This window comes from Macrotis lagotis, chromosome 7 (assembly GCF_037893015.1).
Source record: "Macrotis lagotis isolate mMagLag1 chromosome 7, bilby.v1.9.chrom.fasta, whole genome shotgun sequence".
Classification (NCBI taxonomy): Eukaryota; Metazoa; Chordata; class Mammalia; order Peramelemorphia; family Peramelidae; genus Macrotis; species Macrotis lagotis.
Genome location: NC_133664.1, coordinates 16,476,273 through 16,496,197, shown reverse-complemented (window position 1 = coordinate 16,496,197; position 19,925 = coordinate 16,476,273). Strand labels below are relative to the sequence as shown.

Below are 19,925 nucleotides of genomic sequence, written 5' to 3'. Positions count from 1 at the left end.
ATAATCTAATGTTCCTTTTGTGCCGCTTTTGACAACCAGACAAAACTGGAGAATAGAAACAGCCAGATAATATTACAGTGAAAATAAAAAAAAAATGATCTACTTTCCAGTCTGTACTGTGCTGAGCCAAGATTAGGAAGTTCCCTTGTTTTTCTGAAAAGGAAACACTGAAAAAATATTTTTTTCCTCCTGGAACCACCCCGTCAGATTTTATTTCAAGCTTCTAAGTTTGTTTATCATGAAATTCAGAAGGTGTGTGTATATACTATTTTTGAGTCTTTGAGATATTTTCTTATCATGAGCAAGAAAATCCCCCAAATATTCAGGAACCAGTGAGAAATAGACTCTTGTCTGTGGTTGATTTTTCTATGAAGATGGCTGGTAGCTGCTCTTAGTGACCTGAAGCCAATGACAACCTCCCCCCCCCCCCAACCTCTACCACCTGTTTTGTTTTTTTTGTTTATTTTTTTTTTGAGGGAACTGGGTTGTTTAGTGGATGGACAGGTTAAGCAGCCATAGACAGGCACCTCAGCAACTGATAGGAACCCCCTGAGCTGGGCTCTGGATGGCCAGGAAGCTCTGGAGGAGATTAGGTGATATCTCCTGGCCCCCTGAATGCAGAATGTCTGTGAGGAAAACCAGCAAAATGAGTGGGGGAGGCCTGGCCTAGCACATCCCTGCAGCCAAAGCCCGAAGGCCAAGTGGCAGCTCTGCCCATGTAGCATAAATATTGCAAAGGGGGGGGTTCCATTACTTCCATCTATTTTGAAGGACATTGAGTGGTTTCTGGCACACTGCACAGAAATCCTAGGGAGTTTCTTGAGGTATCCCTTGCATTCCTGGCCCTGGGCTTCTTTGGCAGTTCCCTCTCAGTTCCTATTTTTTGCCTTTTCAGTTGGGATCCATTTAGTCTGCGCTTTCCTGAGATTCTCTTTCATATCACTAATGGAGGCCTGGGCGGGCCTTTCTTTGTGCTAAAGCCCTCTTTCACAGCTGTCACTGTGCAACGTCTCTTGTTTCCAGGGAGATTTTTTAGACAGATTTTAATGGTCCTTTTAGCTTCTAAGTTACTTCCTCCAGTATTTTTAGCAAACTCCTCTCTTTTTCAAGGACTTTGTCAGTCATTAGGCGGTTTTGCAATTGCTTTTCTTATGATCTTAATTTTGTTCCTATCTTCTTTCTTTGTTTTTTAATTTTCCTTAGGAAAATTTCTCCACATGATGCTCGTTTCCTTTCATGAGGTCAAACATAACTAATATAATCCAAACCCTTTAGCTCTGCCTTTCTGGAACTTAATTTGCCCCAACATTTCTTCATACACACATTCTTGTCCTGTATGTGTTTGAGATTGGCCCCACCTTTGAAAGGAGCCCTTTAGATAGAGGAAACCCTCCTCCCCAACTAAAGAAGATTTAGAGACAGCGTCTAGTGGCTTGTGAGGAGCAGATCCCAAGTGCTAGGTTAAACGGCACTTTGTTACTGGCTGACAGATACAGAGTTCATGTTTTTAACCTTATTGTGTGGGCCCCAATATATACTGACCCATCAGATTGTAATGGCTGAGAAAGAGAAGTTCCAGTCTCCAGGGTAAATAATGCACTTACCTCCATCCCAATAAATATTGCCCATATTTATTATTCATAGCCATTTGGGGCTCTTAAGTAAAAAACATATATACAGAACATATTTTATCACCTTATGAAACCCACATCCATTCCTTCACTTCCTTCTTCCTTTATCTCCATGACTTCCTTTTTCCTTGGCAATCCCAAGCTGCAATTGTTTAGACTTCAGCAAGGGCAGAATGTTCGCAGCGGAACCTCCTGTTTTTCCTGCTTTGTATATGGATATCAATGACTTGGTTCATTCAATATCCAATTCAGAATTGATGCTTTAAAAAAATCCACATATAAATGTGAAACCACCACCAATATCTTCTCTTCTTTTCTACCCCTTAGGAAAGTTTCACTTGTCTGAAATTCCTTCAGTGTGGTTTCTAAACACTTTCCTTTCATTTTTCATTTACATGGAAGCTTTTCTTATATACAACAAGCAAAGGCAGAGGAGGAATTTGTTCAGGATTACTAAATCAGTAAATTCTTGTTGAGACATGGAGATGTGGAAGTGTAGTTTGTGAAGTAGAGGAGAAGTTGGAAGGTCAGATCGGGCATTGTGGGAGAATCAGAGACGAGTTGGAAGTGATCCCAGGCATCAGGGTCTTTAGTCCAGTCAGTGTATTGGGATGTGTTGGATTTGGGAATGAAAGCAACTGTGTTAGAATATTTTTAAGAGGGGAAGCTAGGTGGTGCAGTGGACAGAGCATCAGCCCTGGAGTCAGGAGGACCTGAGTTCATATTCAGCCTCAGACACTTAGTAATTACATGACTGTGTGACCTTGGGCAAGTCACTTAACTCCATTGTCTTACAAAAACAAACAAAAAAATATACTTAAGAATTAAAAAAGCTGGGCCAGCTAGGTGGCATGGTGGATAGAGCATTGGACCTGGAGTCAGGAGGACCTCAGGTTCACAACTTATTATCTAGCTGTGTGACCTTGGGCAAGTCACTTAACCCTATTGTCTTGCAAAAACAACAAAAAACAAAACAAAAAAAATTGAAAACTTAGACTGCGTGAATGATGCTACAATTCTGTGGTTCTTCTTAGTCACAGGATGTCAGAGTTGAAAGAGACCAGCCAGGTGACTACTTTCCCTTTGCTCCCTGGGCAGAAGGTCTCCCCAACTTGGTGCAGGCTGGTCTTGAGATCCATTGGCATTTCATGGATGCCAGTAGAGAAGGTGCCTGTGCTCCTCATAGCACCAGTTGTGGGAATGTCTCCTTCAGGCCACTCCTCCATACTTTCTTGGGAGTCATATGTATCAACCATGCAACTTTGATTCTTCAGATAAAATATAAAAATTGACCAGGACATTACTATGGTGAACTCCCAGAGTTAGGATCCCTCCACCAGTGCCTATGTAACTTTTACACTGGGGTACTAAGCAGTTAAGAAAAGACTGTCAGAACTTTGGTCCAGGGCTTCCTCACCCCAAGACTGACCCTCTGTCTACCCTGCCAGGCTAGGAAGAAACTTGAATCTGCCCTCCATTCCTGTCTTGGTCCCATTTGTCCCAGCACATGTCTTGTACACAGTAGATGCTTGACACACATTCATTGCCACAATAAACACAGTTTGAAGGTGCAGACCAAGTGCTGTGTCTATTGTGGCGGCATCTGATATAAGTGCTAAAGAAATGTCGGTAAGGGTGGAAGAAGGAAATGGAGAGGAAGACCTAGTTCTAAGTCCATGGGATTTTTGATATTATTTTCCTTGCCTTTTTTCAAACAAACTTAAAAAATATTTCCTGCTGCCAAATGTTTTTTTCATAAGAGCCTATTTCCAGTCTTATTTGGAAATCAAGACTTTTTAAGATTTTGGATTGTCATTGAGATGTGAAACTCAGCTCCTGGGTTGGAGAAAAAAGAAATCTCTTCAGAGTTTAGTTTTAGATAGTACGCATGTAATTAAGATATAGACATCATTGCATGGTATACATTCTATTGAAAATAATAGTAAAATTCATATAATTCTATAAATTAATTGAAAATGCAAGTCTCCTCCCATTGGTCCGGTCTCTGTCTGCCTCCCTCCATCTCTGTTTCTCTCTCTCTCTCTCTCTCTCTCTCTCTCTCTCTCTCTCTCTTAGTTTTTCCTGGGCAATGAGGTTAAATGACTTGCCCAAGGTAATTTTTAAGTGTCTGAGGTCACATTTGAACTCAGGTCCTCCTCACTCCAGGGCCTGTGCTCTATCCACTGCACCTCATAGCTGCCTCCTTTTTTTTCTTTCTTTTGGTTTTTGGTCCTGTGTCTCTTGAGACCCATTTTGTCTGCTTGATGGAAGCCCCACCCTCCTCTCTCCAAGGGGAAAGACCCAGCTTCTCCTCCCTCACTCTAGGCGACTCCCAGATGGATGTGGAAATGGCGTAGCCAGACTGTGTAAAAGTGCTGCTTTGTGAACCTTCAAGATGAACGATTGCTTGCAGTCAACCGCAGCCATTGTCTGGGACCTGGCCGGGCCCTGCCCATCCCAGGCTCCCAGAGGAAGCTGCTGTGCTCCTGGTGTTCTCTCTGTCACCAGATGATGGGAGTTAGGCACCTCTGATCGTGTAGGAAGCTCCTAGTGTCCCTTGATGGAGCCATGGCCTGGGGGAGAGGCAGTGAAGCTGGCTGGAGACAGTGTCCTTTCACCGCTGCTGCTCTTGAGCCAACAAGACCTTCTAGTTTGGGGTCGTCTTGTCCACAGAGACTTTACTCCACTAGTGTAGGAGATCTTCCTTTGGCTGCTTCTGATATGAGGGGAGTCACTCAAAAAAATATTTACTGAAGTTCCCCTGTGTATGAGAACTGTTCTAAGTCATGGTAGTGGAAAGGAAGGCAAGAGCAGGCCAGCCCTCATGGGGCTTCCTTTCCATGGGGGGAGAGAACTCTCAGCCCATGGTGATGTCATTTCTGCCACTCCCTGCTGGCCTTAACCTCCTGGGTGATAGCAGAGCCTGTACTTTGGTTTATCTTTTTCATTTTGAGTATTCTGGGTTCAGGTCTTCCTGGGTCTGGTTTCTACCCCAAGGGGCATGATGGTCAGTGCTCCAAAGTAAAGTGTGGTTCACTGGCCTCTTCCCCAGTCAGTCAACGTTGCCATTGCTCCTGGAAAGGTGTGGCAATAAGTTCTTTCATGGATCAGTCACCATCTCTCTAACTTGCCCTACCAAAATGCCTCTGTCTAGCCACGACTCTCCTTTGAGTCCATGTATGTAACCAGGTCTGTGGTACTCTGTGTGGTTATGGGGAACTGGGGGGGGGTGCCCTGCAGCCCTGATGTATACATGTGACAGGCTAGGACTCATATTCAGAGGAGCGTGGGAGATGAGGGAAGATTTGCCCAATGGTGAGATGATGATTTCTTTTCGAGTACAGAGAGTAATAGTAGCTACATGTGGTTATGGCTTTGTAGTCTATATTATGAATAACTTATGAACTTGGAGTTTGGAGGCAGGCATCATATTGGACAAATGATAGGAATCAGTGGGAGCTTTACTCCTTTTCTCTCCCACCATGAGCCGTTCATTTTTTCTCCCTTCTCAGTTCCAGCATTGTCTCAGCTAGGGCCAGATTAATATCTGGAGTGGAAAATGTAGGGTGGAGTGTAGAGGCCCCTTGGCTTTCATCCCAACAGCTCCTAACTCTCTGGAGAAGACATAATCTGAACATGTTTAAAATCCTAGCCCACCAAAAGGTCCTTGCCAGACTTTTCATGCTAAACAGAAACCTTCCTAGCTATTGTTTTTAATTAAAATGATAATAGTTTGACACTTTCTCAAAGGACCATTATCAGCGAAGTAACCAGCATTTTCAAGTGCATCATTCATTGAAAATAGCTTTAATAAAAAAGGAGATTTTGTTTAAACTAATAAAAATATTATTAAATTCTCTTTTATTGCATTTACCTTTGACTAAGCAGGTAGACTAAGTTCTCTGGTTCAGTTCAGGACCAAGGGGCATATTCTCCTTTTCCCATGCTCAAGTATTTAGTATTAATAGCAATGGAAGTCTCCCATAGTCACAGAGGGGAAAATATCTCCCTAAATATAAATAACAGAGTTTATTAGGAAACATTGCAAAGTGGATTAAATATCTTTCAATTGCATGATCCTAGAGATATTCAGAACTTACAGGAATCCCTTAATGACTGTGTTTAAATTATGCACACACATTTTACACACACATGCACACATACACACATGTGTATCTATGTCTCTGTATGAGCAGTGGTAACCCTGGAGTTGGATGACTAGCTTTTTGACCAAGTCATTAAGAAACAGAACCAGAAAGTAATGGGGGAAAAGAGCTTGTGCCAAGAAAGAAGTGGAGGAAAAAAGATCTTAGAAACTTCCTAGGATTAGTTGTAGAAGATCACAGGTAAAGAGAGAGGGTGGAGCAGGTGGTCCATTGCCCACATTGGGATTCTGGGATGAACCATAGGGGATATGACCAGACTGTCCCAAACCATTCTCACTCACCTCACAAGGGGGGAATTCAGGGTCTGTGAGTATTATATCTGAAAATGGAAAGAAAGGGTAAGAGGAAGGAAAGAGGGGAAGAGGGCCCAGCCAAGAGCAGGCCAGGCAGAGTCAAGAGGAAAGGAAGAAATGTGGTGCTTGTTGGGTTAAAGGAGGTGGAAGGAAGGAAACCCTGAGATAGGCAGCTGGGAAGAGGCTGTAGGATGCCCTGGAGGGGACATTTCCCAAGTTTCTCCCAAGTGGGTTCCAAGTGCTTCTTTTCTCTTATGGATTTATTGCAGAAGAACTTGGCCTTGTCTCACATGATTTCAGAGACAGGTAAGAGGGTGTCTTAACACTGTGCAGGTCATCATGAGGTGTGCCATGGCCCTGATGATGGTGTCCTGCTTGCTAGAAGTTTATGAGACAAAGAAAACAACCATTTTGACTGGAAGCAATTCTGATGGCAAAACCAAGGCTAGTGTCTGGGTATTAACCCAAAAGATGCTGTTGTCTTCAACACAAGCAAGAAATCTCATCTTTGACCCAATTTGAATGATTTCAGAATTGTGGAATTTTCCCCACATTCTTCTCTTTTGAATAGTGAAGACAGGCAAATTAATTGCATTTTTGGAAAAGTGCCCATAGAGATAATTCATTTAAAAATTTTTCATCTTCAAAGTATGGTAAACCTCATTTATACAAAGTTCATATTAACATCTAATGCCCTCTTTTCACCCCAAAGCGTCAAAATAGATTTTCGGTGGCTTGGTTGGGTTAGTATCTGTCTACCCCGAGTAGAAAGATGCTGTGAAAAGTAGCTAGCAGGCTTTTCTGGACTTATCTGTAGACAAATTTATAAAATGCCATCCCCTTCTCCCCTTCTGCCAATCACTGTGGGAAACAGAAAATATGAGACACCATCTTCTCTTTGCCTTCTCTCCCTATACCCTTCCATTCCCTTGATATCCTCAAGTGACTAATAGAAAATACAATTACTCCGTGGGATATATTTGCCAGAGCTCTGTGTAACAGACTAGTAAATGATGTTATTTTGAGAAATTCCCTTTTTAAAAATTGCACACTCCCAACAGAAAGTATTTTGTTAGTCTTATTTCCCTATCAAAGTTGCTAAGAGTTATATATTTTATCTTAGTGTTCCAGAAATATTCTCCTTACATACTTCTCATCAAACTGGTGTCATGGGACCTTGTTTGGAAGGTGGATAAACTGAGTTTCTGAGAGCTTGTGGTTTATTAGAAGTGCTGGGGAATTCAACAAGTCCAGAGAGGATCTGGCTCAATTGCCCTCTTCTTCCTTAGCAAAAGACATTAAGCACTACCCAATATCTCCTTGGAGACAAAAGGAAAGATTTCTCATTATTTTGCATTTATTCACTATAATGTTATTTTGCTAATGTAAAAATAGATTATTATTTCAGAATTTCCTCTAAAGTGGACATATCTTTAAAGAATAAAGGGCAGCTTTAACTCCACTAGAGGATTCTCCCTTAGAGTCTTTGTAGCTGATATTTTGAGTACAGAATTCTTTTTCTATTTTTGAAAAAAATCCATCATTTAGTGAGTGAATCAAAGCTCTGGGGCAGAATGATTGTATCCTTTAAAAGGTGAAGAGAGGAGGCCGTCAGACCATTGTAGTTTAAGAGGGTTTTTTTTTCAAGGGGAAAGAAAGAATGAGAGAATACAGGAAGTTCTCAACTAGACAGGTTTTCCCACTGGCTTCACTGAACCTGAAAGAGACACTGATTTATAGTGAGCCTTGTCTAGCAAGTTCCAAGTTGCAGTTCTTGGCTTTCCCCAGATACAAGTGTCACATCTTGCAATTCTGACTAAATAAGACCACCATCTGCAGACCTCTCTCTTGGGATTCCCTAAGGTATCTTCGAAAAACAAACAAAAACCCTCCACCCCAGATCCTTTCCCAATTAAGAAATGAAGCTGCTTCTCCTCCCTTTTCCCTCCCTTCCAAATGTATCATCATTATACTTTCAAAAAGGCACAAATGGAAAAAATAAATTTATGTGTATATGAATTGAAAAAGAAAATCTAAATCCAAGAGACTCTGTTGGACATTGCTCGTCAGTTCTGTAAATGAAATTGTAACTTTGGTTTTATCTTCTACAGACAAACAACAGAAAGGTGAATTTGCTATAGATGGATACAGCGTCAGAATGAATAATACCCTGAGGAAGGATGCAAAGAAAGATTGCTGTTTTGAAATCTCAGCCCCTGATAAACGCATCTATCAGGTTGGGTTTTTTACGTCGACTTGAAATTAGGTCGATAAAAATGTGCTGATTTCATTTATAGAGATATTAACATTTTGGTAAAACAACTCTCTGACATGGTGGAAAAAAAGCACCAGTTTGCTTACATGGAACATTCATATGATATGAAATTTATTTTAAGATATTTAAATGGTATCTTTTTTGAATAAGCCAATAGATTATCTATCACATTAATGTTAACATTTTTCTACTCTATTTTAATGGGCTTCTATGAGTTTTTTAAAGAAGAATTCTATAGTGGGAAGAATGCAGTTATCAAAAATCTGTGTGTTAATATAGATTGTATTATTTAAGGGCGTGGGAGGAAAATTCAAGGTAAAAGCCCTGCAATCCCCATATCTATCAGTTAGCCATCAATATGGAATGGAAGTTTAATAAGTTTTAAATATCTGAGATTGCAGTTGAAAGCCAGTTAATTAAGTTGTCAGCTCGTGTGTTGGTATCTGACAAGACCATTTTTAAGAAAACTGTACCCGGCAGTCGAAAGAAATTCATGGGTGTCTTCTAATTGTCAAGGGCAAATTTTGCTCATCACTCCCAGCTTTGACATTGATGAAGAGAAGCAGGTTTTTTCTGCACAGCTGCCAGCTGCTGATCAGAGTTTCAAATCCATCATCCGCTGCTTCAATTACGTAAATTTGTCAAAATTAACTGTACATTATAAGGAGCATCCTTGCAAGGAAAGTACCACTATACATGAAAAGAATTACTAATGGTCCTACAAAGAAAGGATGAGAGTTAGCCATCACTTCCACTCCGGAGGTGACTCGACCGTTGTTTTCTCCCTTAGTTCACGGCGGCCACTCCCCGAGATGCTGAGGAATGGGTCCACCAGCTGAAATTTGTATTACAAGGTAAGAATAATCCATGAAGCATTTAAAGTCATTCCTTAATGCTTATCAGGCAGAGTGATTTTTGGTTACCATGGGTAAATGCTTATATTAACACACAGGGACTTCTGTGATAACAGGAGCAAAGAATGATATTAATAGAGCCCTTTGCAGGTTTTTGTGAAAATGCTCATTTTCCATATGCTTTAACATGGGCTGGGGTGGGGGGGTGCAGATCCCTTGTTTGCAGTTTTTGAAAGTGGAATATTTCATCTGTGATCCAGGTAACAAAACTGTGACACTTTGTAAATAAGTTTCAGGACTGGGTTTATTTAGAGGAAAAGTAATGCTTTCTAATCTGTTTTTTTTGCTTCCTTTAAAAACTCACTTTGTGAAATTGTACTTTGCAGACCTAGAATCTGATGCCATTCCTGAGGATGATGATGAAAGAGGAGAACTATATGACGATGTTGATCCTGTGACACCCATCACAAGCCCCCCAACAAATGGCCAGCTGAGTGATGACGAAATTTATGAAGTACTTCCAGGTATTTCTTGTGGCATGTTTTTTGAGACTCATCTGCCTGAAATAATTTTCTCTTTTGCACACCCTGCATCATTTCCCTGAAGGTTTCAGGACAGCCTTGTGAGTTCTGAGTAATAAGGGGAAAAAGCTTTCAGAGCCACTGTCCTGAGACTATGCCAGGCCTATAGTATGATGTGCTTCAGGACCAGGGATGGGGGCATGGAAACCCAGCAAATATACAGTCTCCTGAGACTTTGGGTTCATTAGCATTGTACTTTCTCTGCTGGGTGATTTTTTTTAATTAAAAATTGACTTGCCTTACAATTTCTTTCTACCAATTCACCCATCATTTTTCCTTTAGTCTTTGTGGAATTTGCATCAGCCAGAAGTTCTGGCCACCCTCCATATGTTGCAAACTTCTGTCTAATGGATGGCCTTCTAGGGTGATGTTATCTTGGAGAAACTATCACTGAACTCAATCAGAACCCTCAGAGATTTCAAGAAAATAGTCTGATTACATCATTATTTGTTTAAGATGGAGCCTGGGCTTGCTGCTTGTTGCATTAGTTACAAATAATGTAGGCTGACCTATTGACCACCTGCTGTCTGGGTTATCCAGGTTGGGTTAAAACAGAAGCAGAGACCCTAAGGATGAATGTCCGGTTAGAGGACTTTGGAAAGCCATCTGAAATGGGCAACAGATGGGAAAACAAACTCGAGGGAAAGGAGGCATGCATTGAAAGTATTTATTGCAGTTTTAACATGGTGGTTTGTATTCTAGACACCTGCTATTTAGAGGGACTATCAGCAATTAGAATATAGGTTCAACCAGCTGATGGCATTTTATTTATACTGCTCTCTGAACTTCTCAGCCTTTTCTGGGATGGCCAAGTGGTCTGAAGCAGCCTCTCTGGCTGGGTGGTCATGGGGAATCTGATTTCATTCACGTGATCTCGTGCCAGACAAAGTTTAAAAGTGGTCATGTGAGTCAACATTGTGAGGGACAGGGAGAGGCTGCTGTATTCTTAAATATGACATTTCCCACCACAAATACTGCATTGTATCTGCCTTCATAACAGCAAATAAATGCTTCTTTTTGAGCTGATGGAATAACTCATTCCCAACCAACTATACTATTAGACTGCCCATCCAACCATGTTTCATATGAATTATATATTATGTATTATACATATTTACATACATAAAATATACAAGAAATTCATATTAAAAATAAATAGTCTGGACTTTGATTAGAGCCTCATTCTGTTCCTGAATTTTTAGAACTAAGTTTCTCTTCCTTAAATGAAGTTTGTAAGGTGTGTTTTCTGATGGTCACCTGAGGTGGCCTTGCTTCTCTTGAGTGGCAGCCATGGAATGCAAAGCTTCCTAAGACCATTCTCAGAGCAAAGTCCTTGGGGAATCCTTCTCAGGGAAAAGTTTATGGGAACTTAGGAAGTTCAAAATAGCTTCTTTTTGCCCCTTCCTTCTGCCAGAACCCTATCTCCCACTGAAATGATTGGTTTCTCCCTGCATTCCCCGACTTTGATCTTTCCTGGAAGATCAGTTGCTTCATGTCTGGTTGGACCATCTGGAGTAGTCAGTGCTGCTAGGAAAGAGGCTGAGACAGGCGACTGTGGGACTTTGGGTCCTGTTTACTTCCCCAGTTACCCTTGAGCTGGTAGAACTTGAGTGAGCATCCATTGAAGAGCTTCTGGGTGATGTCACACAAATTCTTCCTCAGCACCAAGGGGTCAACTTTTCTATTTTGGTTAATTGCCTCAAATCAGAAAGTTCACTTTTTGTTAAAGAAGAAACCATTTCCTTTTCAGCCCAAGAATCATATTCACCCCTTAGTGTTTCTTTGTTATATGACATTTCAGTTCCCAATTTTTCACATGAAGACAGCTGGCTATACTCTCATCATCCATGTTTCACAAACGTTGGTTCCTCTTTCCACTTGCTGAGCCCCTTCCAGTCTGATGGCATTCAGGGCTCAGGATTTGCCCCAACTGCCATTCCTTCCCATGGAGAATGTGTAACTTCTGATGGGTTTGTACACTGTGAGAATCACCATGAGCTAGCTGCTTTGTTTAAGCTTTTTAATAAAGTTGGATTTGGATTAGGCAGATTGACAAGAATGAAAGCTTCTACAACTGATGTGGCAAGTCAAGTTCTGATGATTGTTATCATAAAGTAAAATGGAACTGTGGGGGTTAAAAAGCTTCAAAAGTGGTCTGATGAAATATGTTTCTAATTCTATGGGAATGAAAAGAGTTTCACTGAAATTGTTTTTTAGTCAGAATAACTTTAGTACAATAACTAGTCTTACTCTTTAATTTTTTGTTCATGAATTATTAACTAAGCTCATAAAAGAATAAGAGTAAATTTCCAAGATTTCTTTTCACTTGAGAGGGAGAATTGAATAAATCCACAGCTGTAATAGTTGGGAGACTGGAGGTCATTGAAGGATTTGGCTTTTTCTCAAATGCCCTAATGTCTGGTGGAGACATTTTAATATCTCCACAGAACCTGCCTCTTGTTGCCTATTGTTTAATTAGGATGTGGCAATAGGCATATCGAGTTCCCTCTCAGATTGTGACGCTGCCATAACAAATCATTGTTTGCTTTTTAAGTTTTGATGTCAATGGCTGACCTTCTACTTTGGCCAAAATATGCACGGTGAAGTCGGTCTTTGGAGAAGTCTTGGCTTGGGCCTTGAGTTCAGAATTTGCAGCTTATTTCATTTCATGGAAGGACAAATATTTTGGTGTAGGTTTGAGTCTCAAAGAATGAGTAAATAGTAAGCCTGGAAAATCGCTGCAGCAGTCTAGCTCAGCTTGACTCCTTCCTTCTTGCCTTCTTGCCAGATTTTTTTTTTTTTTACTGGCAGGAAGTTGGGACGAAAGATGGATTCTCCAGACAGAGACTCAATGGGTTCAGCTTGGTAACAAAAATTGAAACAACCCATTAGCCTTTTAAATCTATAGCTTTCAGGGGAATTGTGCCTCAAATGTTTTCTGGTGAGTGGACTAGAGAAGAGAGAGTGATGTGAAAAAGAGGAAGACAACCCCCCCACCCAGTGTATCAGCCCCTTGTATGAAAGGGTCGTGATGGAGTTACCCATCCTGAGCCAGAACTGGGGCGGGTTGTCCTCTGTGCATCCAAATTTCAAACTCATTCAGTATCACTATCTTGATACAAAATGAAATATAAAGGAAATAATATCTTCTTCCATTTTCCCAGTGAAGTGCCTGTTGTATGTCAGCAAAGGTTTCTGGGCATTTTTACATTTGTAGATACCTTTAGCAAATAAGTGGGCACAGATGAAAAACTCATCAGGAAGCCGTTACAGGTCTTAAAAATGAGCTCTGGGTTTTGAGATGAAGGGTCGCACATGTCACCAGGTTAATGTAGAACTCTCCAAGGGCACCTGAGCAATTGGGGTTGGCAGGATTCCAGGTCATGACAGGGTGTTAATGGGACCCTGGCTTCACTGGAAAATTGATCCGAGGATGCCCTTGTGTGGAGTGCAGTTTTTTTAAATGCCCATTGGCTTCCATGAGGCCTATCAGGTGAGAGTTTCAACATTCTTACACTGCAAAGTCAGCCAGCATTTCCAGTCTTTACATTGGGGTGGCTGCCAGCTCACTCACTAAGTTAGGTGGAGCAATGTTGCCTTGTGACATGATATAAATCTTCTTGGCTGGATGTAGCATCCAGGATTATTGCCCAACTTTTCCCTGCCACTCCCAATAATTCCAATTCCAAGGTGGCTTCTGACCTAGAATATCGTGAAGAGATTCCACCAGAGAGGATGGAGCATGTGTGTGCACGGACACACATACATACACACACACACACAGGCATGTGCTGCTTAAACATTAATATTTACTAAAGAGAAAGTGTTTTTAAAGACAGTGTCAACTGGGGAGTCCCTGTGTGAGCTCTCATAGAGAATCTGGACTAGCTGGCCTTTCAGATCTTTTGTGATGCTCTTGGCCAAGAAGCCTGTGCTGGAAGTGACTGAATCTGAGGACATTCTCTTCGTTCGGCTTCCTAGTCCATACTTGAAAATACAGCCCAGCCTGGAGGAGGTCCCAAGGGCAAGTTCTGTTTCTCCACTCTGCAGCTATGGCAGATCCATGGCCTTCATCACCAGGAGAGGAACGTAATGGCTATTCTCCATAGAAACCCTTGTGAGCACCCTCCCACAAACACAGACATGCACACATCCACACACATCTCCATGAGATCTGCAGACTAGAGAGATGACAAAGAACCTTAGATCACCTAGAGAAGTTGTACCCAGTCCTCTGGCTTTCTGCATCCTCCAACCATTTCCAACCCAAAATCTAGGCCAGAGTTTGTGTGACAGTTTATTTAGGCTGTAATCGATTTTTTTGTTAAAATTAAAATATGCAAAATTGTTTCAATCTAGGTGGAATCATAGGAGGGTTGGAATAATAGAAGAAATTTCTATTAAATGTTCACTGTATTTATTCTGAAGATATGAATAAAAATAAGCCAGCAGGTTTCTTGAATTCTAGTGGTAGGACAATCATGAATGAAAGAAGGCCCCACTGAAGGAGGGATGTCCAGAATGGAGGGAGTGTGGTGGTCCCCCCCCCCTCCCCGCCAATAACATAGCAAAAATTCCGGGCTTGGTGCTGGCCAATCAGAAGGGCAGACCTCCTGCTCTTCACAGATGCATCTCCAGCTGGGAGGGCTGCTGTAGAGACCCATAGAGGGTGTCCAGAGATGGAGATGAGTCCTTTTCTAACAGAACTTGCTGGAATGTAAAGGTCAGATCCTCCATGAGAAGAGACCAAGGGAAGCCATCCCCCCAAGCCTCTGCCTCCTTCTCTCTACCCCGAGGCATCCTGTCCATCTCTCCTGCCTTTGGGAGCTTCTGCCCTGAGGCTCTGGTGGGTCTTTGGACCATAAGCGTGATGCTGCTGTTTCTGCCTTCTCTAGAAAACTCTTTCTTTCCCTCACTGGAAACTCTCCCCATCTACAGGCACAACACCCTCTCGATTCCAGGTGCTAGCCTGAGACTCTCCACAGGTTCTCTCCAGCTCCCCCTGCCCAAAGAAATCCCTTCCTCTTCTAGCTCTTGTACTATTTTTGTCCTGCTCCTCACTGGACACAGGCTGCCAGGGTACACTTGGAAACATGGATTTAATGTGGATTCAGCCTGAGTTTGTCACCAGACTCTAAGCTCCCTGAGAGCAGAGACCTCCACAGAGCTGAGGAAGTCAATGTGCACCCACTGCACATTGGCCTTTGAAAAGAGAGCTGCAGAGAGCACCCTTGACTCTTCTGTCCCAGCCTCCACCTTCTAAAGGATAGGTCTCTGGGGAGCCCTTCCTGTTCCCCTGGACCATCTGGTTTAAGGCTTCTGGTGATGCTGTTTCCATCATTTCTTTTGGAGGCTTTTTCCCTTTTTTCACTACCCTCGTCTCCTCAGTGGCTCACCAAGGCCCACCAAGGTAGAATCGAGTCTTGCCCTTTTAACTTTCATGAAAAGAGACAGTAGTCATTTGGTTTAGAACTTCCAGTCACCAGATGCATAGCATGGGGGTGTCTCTACCTTTTGTTTGCCAGTGGAGGGTCATTCTCTTTTCTTAGGACTCTTTTAGTCTTTGCATAGGTTCATCTGCCAAACTTCAGAATTTTCTTCTTTTATTTATCATCTGCAATGTGTTCTGTTTTATTTTACAGCCTAATCCAACAGACATTTTTTAATAATAAGAGATCATATGTACATAGCAGTTAGTTCTGTGGCAAGCACCTCAATGCTTTACTATTATTATCTCATTTGATCCTAACAATTCCTGGGAGGCAGATGCTGTTATTATCCCCACTTTATAGATGAGGGATCTGAGGGTAAGTGACTTGCCCAAGGTCACACAGATAGAGTCTGAGGCTACACTTGCACAAGGAATGGTGACTGGTTGACTTTTGAGTTTAATCTCTAAATGAAAAATTGTTTCTCGTTTCTTTTTAATTTGACTAATGAGAATTCTAAATATGACTCCAACTTGCCCTTTTGTCCAAGTTTCTCTAAAGAGATTTGGACTATCAAAAGAAAGTGAACTAAGTGGCTTAGAGTCCCTCAGGGGGACTTTGCTCCCCCCATCCCTACCCCCACCCCCCCAAGCAGGATCATTTCTGGTCAGCAAGACCAATAAGCATGGTGGGACTGTGCATTCTTTCTGATACTATTTCTAATTCTAGGGTAAATGGCACTCTGCTGTCTGATGTGAAATAGTGCTTCTCCTATCTTCTTCAAAGTTGCCCCAAGCTTTCTGCTCTCTAGGCCTCCCTTCATTGCTTCTTTTCTTCAGTTTTTTTGCTGCTTGTTAACTTCTCCGTATTAGAGTTTTACTTCCCTCATTTGATCACCCAGTAACCATAGGAGATAAATACTATTGTTTTGAGGAAACTGAAGCCTCCAAGTCCAGTGTTCTGTCAGCCTTAAGAATTTTACAAACAAGTCTGTATTTCAGATTTGTGCCACTCTTGGCTGCTTCAACTCTCTGTTTAGGACAGAGATTCTGGGTTCAGTGGCAGAGGGGTTTCCTCTTGGTCATTTCAGTGTGGTATGTTCATTGATCTATATCCTTCAGTCCCTCCACAGGTTCTGTATTGATGTTTGTTCTTTTATCTGCTTTCCATTTCTCAGGTCATGTTGTGACAGCTTCAGTTGTGCTCTCCAATGAGTATTTTTAAAGTAATTGGGTAAAAGAATGGAGAGTTAGAAGAAGTCTTGGAGTTCATCTGTTCACATGCACTACCTTGAGCCTAATGTGCTCCAGTAATTCTTATGGACATTCAGGATTTGTCTTCAGTGATGAGGGATGCTCAGAGCTTTCTAATTGTGAGGAAATTGTTTTTTAAATTGGACCAAAATCTACCTCCTACACTGTCTAGTGATTGATTTCAGTTTTGACTCACCATGCTCCAGGGAAAAAGACTAATCTCTTTTTCACATGGCAGATCTTCAGGTATTGTGTTCCTTGCTTTGCCATCTCCACATCCCCAGGTACATGAACCATTTTTCTTGTGGTGAAGTCTTGTATCACTTCATCATCTTGGTTGTCTTCTTCTAGCTGTGTTCTGGTTTGTCAACATCCTTTTGAAAAAGAGGTGCTTCTAAGTGATCACCTTCTCAGGGTGGTCTGCAGAGCCAAGAATGAATGGGACACTATATATCCCAAGTGAACTTTAAGATGGAAGCCTTCCTTTTTTTGTGGCCTCATCAGCATCCATCTATCCAGCCATCCATCCTCCCATCCACCATGACCCTCACAGATTATAGATGTTCCACTTGTCATGTAAGCGCCACAGTCATTGACATAGGCTTTCCAGAGAATAGCCTACTACACGAAGTCTGGACTTTCACTAGAAAGTCCAGACCACCCCCCTTCACACCTTTACCTTTGCTCAGCATGAGGGGCCGACTTTCTTCTTGTCATTCTCCTCCATCATTGTCTTTTCCTCAGACTTTTAAGCCTGCTTGCCTGTCCCTTCAGAGCTTCATTCTTAGATTCATCTCTTAGATTTGATCACATTTAGGAATCTTGATACAGTAAAGAGTTCTAGATTTAAATTTGGGGGACCTGAGTTTGAATCACAAACCTAAACAAGGCATCTCCCCTGTCTTGGCTTCAGTTTCTCCATCCATAAAATGAGAGGTTTGGACCACATTACCTCTCATGCAGCTCTGAATCTCAGAATCTTCCATTTTCTTTAATATACCAGAGCATAGAGAGACATAATCAAATTCTTTTTCACTAGAAACATAATGAAGTGGAAAAGCATCCGAAAACCCCTTCTTTCCCTAGTGGCTCAGCCTGAATAAAGGTATCTGAAGTGGGGGAGGCCAAGAGGCCTACAAGATTCAGACCTCCACTGATATGTACTCCATATCAGCAAGTCCCACAGACATTGCCTCAGAGATGAGCAAGAGTTGATAATCAGCAAACATTGAGCCCCTACTGTGTTCTACATGATGGGGGAACATAACTAAGAAGAAAGACCCTTCTTGATCTCAGACAGCTTATGATCTAGTGAGAACAGTAAAAATGTGGAGTATTTTTTTCAACATCTCCTGTATATTGTCCCATCAGTCCCAGTTCCCATGCAATACTCCACATAGTGGTCAGGAGATATGCCCCCCCCCCCAAAGGTCAAGGATGGGTGAGGGAGATGAAATTAGAAACAATAGTTAAGTCTTTGGTGTCAAACTCAAATAGACACAAGGGTGAGGAATCCACGAATAAGGATCCCTGTGGGCCATATATTGACCAAGTTTGAAAATGTAATATTTATGTTTTGTTGTACTTTTATTTATTTTGTTATATTTCTAAATTACATTTTAATCTGATTCAGACTGCCCTCAAGAGTACATGCCATGTTTTTGTTTCCCTTGGTTCAAGAGGTGATGAGTGCAGGATCAAGTTTTGTAACTGTGGGAGTGAAGATAAGGCACTTAGAGGAAAGTTCTTGTGAAGCCAGAAATGGCAAGATTGTGCAACTGGGAGAGAAAAGGGCAGAAGATGTGTTCGAGGTTATGCACCTGGGTCACTGGAGGATGGTGGGGCCCTCTAAGTTTGGGAAGAGAGGAGAGTTTGGAGTAAAAAACACAGTTCAGTCAGGACAAGGAGTATTTGAGACTTCAAGACATCTGGAGGTTAACTAGGATCCCTCTGGACCTAGACAGTCTTCATAACCCATAAGAGTGGTTATGGCCAAGATCAGAAATAGAGGTCCTAATAAGCACTGCTCTGTTAGAGACAGAACCTGGTGTCTGTCTGGTGGCAAGATCAGAGGAGTCTTAGGATGAGTTGGGCCTTTCAAGGGACTGAAAAGGACATCTCATCCAAGCTCATTTAATAGAGAGGAAGTCAAGTGACTTGCTCAAGGTCTTACAGGTTCTGAGTGGCAAGTTTTAAAATCAGGATCTTAGACACCAGGATCCCACTTTCCATTGTAACACTCTGACTTTCATAAAAGGGAAGAGAAAACCTAAGCTTCACCTGGTGTGTGCCCTCAATTTTAGGAAGCATATTCCAAAAGATATAGAAAATAGATAGGTATGGTCCACAAACATCCAATTCTTTGACCACTATGTAATCAGAGTGGGTCTAAAATGGATCATAAGTTTCCAAGGATGAAATTTCGAATATATAAGCAGAAATCACTTCAGACAGGAAGAGAAAGGAAATGTCTGAAGAGGCTTATATGTTTCTCAAGGGAACTCACTAACCAACTCAAATTTAATTTAAACTTAAATTGAAGAAAGTGAGAAGAAAGCCCAGGACCAAGCCTTGAGGGAGACCCACAATTAGTTAAGTATGACCTGGATGAAGATTCTGCAAAAGATGACTGAAATGACCAGAAATAACAGGGCCACAAAAGCCTAGAGAGAGCCTATCCAGTAGATGTTGATAAGGGGGGGGGGGGGGACATCTAGGCAGTGTAAAAATGTAAGCTCTCAATAAAATCACTTGGAAATGTTAAAAACAGACACATGTGAAGGGAGAGAAAGTGGAGGTCCCTAGTTTATGTAGCTTTCTCATGCCATTTCACTGAAAGGAGGAGGAAAAATATGGGACAACCACTAACGGAGATGGTAGGATTAACGTGAAGGGTTTTTTTTTAAGGGTGACTATGCTTGTAAGCATTGTAGAATAGATGTTATTGAAGAGAGAGAGAAGAAGGTGAGAAAGAGAGGAGAGGAGAGGAGAGAGGTAGTCTTCTATAGAAGATAGGATTGCATATGATCATGGGTTCATGTGGAGGGTTTGCTTTGGTAAGGAAAAGGCTATTGCTTCATGGGAAGCAGGAATTAAGGAAGAAGCCATGGGAAGAAGTTTGAGTGAGGGTTGAAGAAGCATCTCAATGAAAAACCTTAGTTTCTTACAAAGTGTGAAGCAAGTTCCTTGGCTGAGAAGGTAAGGAAATGGGTGTCATGGTGTGACAGAGGCCACCTGAGTAGGATTGAAAAGGTTCTGAACAGAGGCTGTAGTGATAGTGATAGCACATCCATTGAGGAGGTGTCCAAGGATCGCCCTGCTGCAGTGAGGCCCACTTGAAATTACTATACAAAATAGTAGCACATCCCATTGAGCACAGTCCAATGATGTCTGCATTTCTCCATTTGGCAGCATAGGAATAAGAACAAGAAAGACAGACAGTC

The 19,925-nt window shown here is 41.8% G+C and overlaps 1 protein-coding gene across 6 annotated transcripts in view; it reads left to right on the top strand.

The window, feature by feature from the left end:
• The window catches only part of SKAP2 (src kinase associated phosphoprotein 2), a 189,346-nt gene that overhangs the window by 99,648 nt on the left and 69,773 nt on the right, over nt 1-19,925 (top strand). For all 6 annotated transcript variants that reach the window (XM_074195534.1, XM_074195532.1, XM_074195531.1 and 3 more), the window contains 3 exons: nt 8,202-8,326; nt 9,156-9,219; nt 9,606-9,743. In XM_074195534.1, coding sequence (XP_074051635.1) covers nt 8,202-8,326; nt 9,156-9,219; nt 9,606-9,743 — 327 coding nt within the window. The remainder of the gene's footprint in view (nt 1-8,201; nt 8,327-9,155; nt 9,220-9,605; nt 9,744-19,925) is intronic.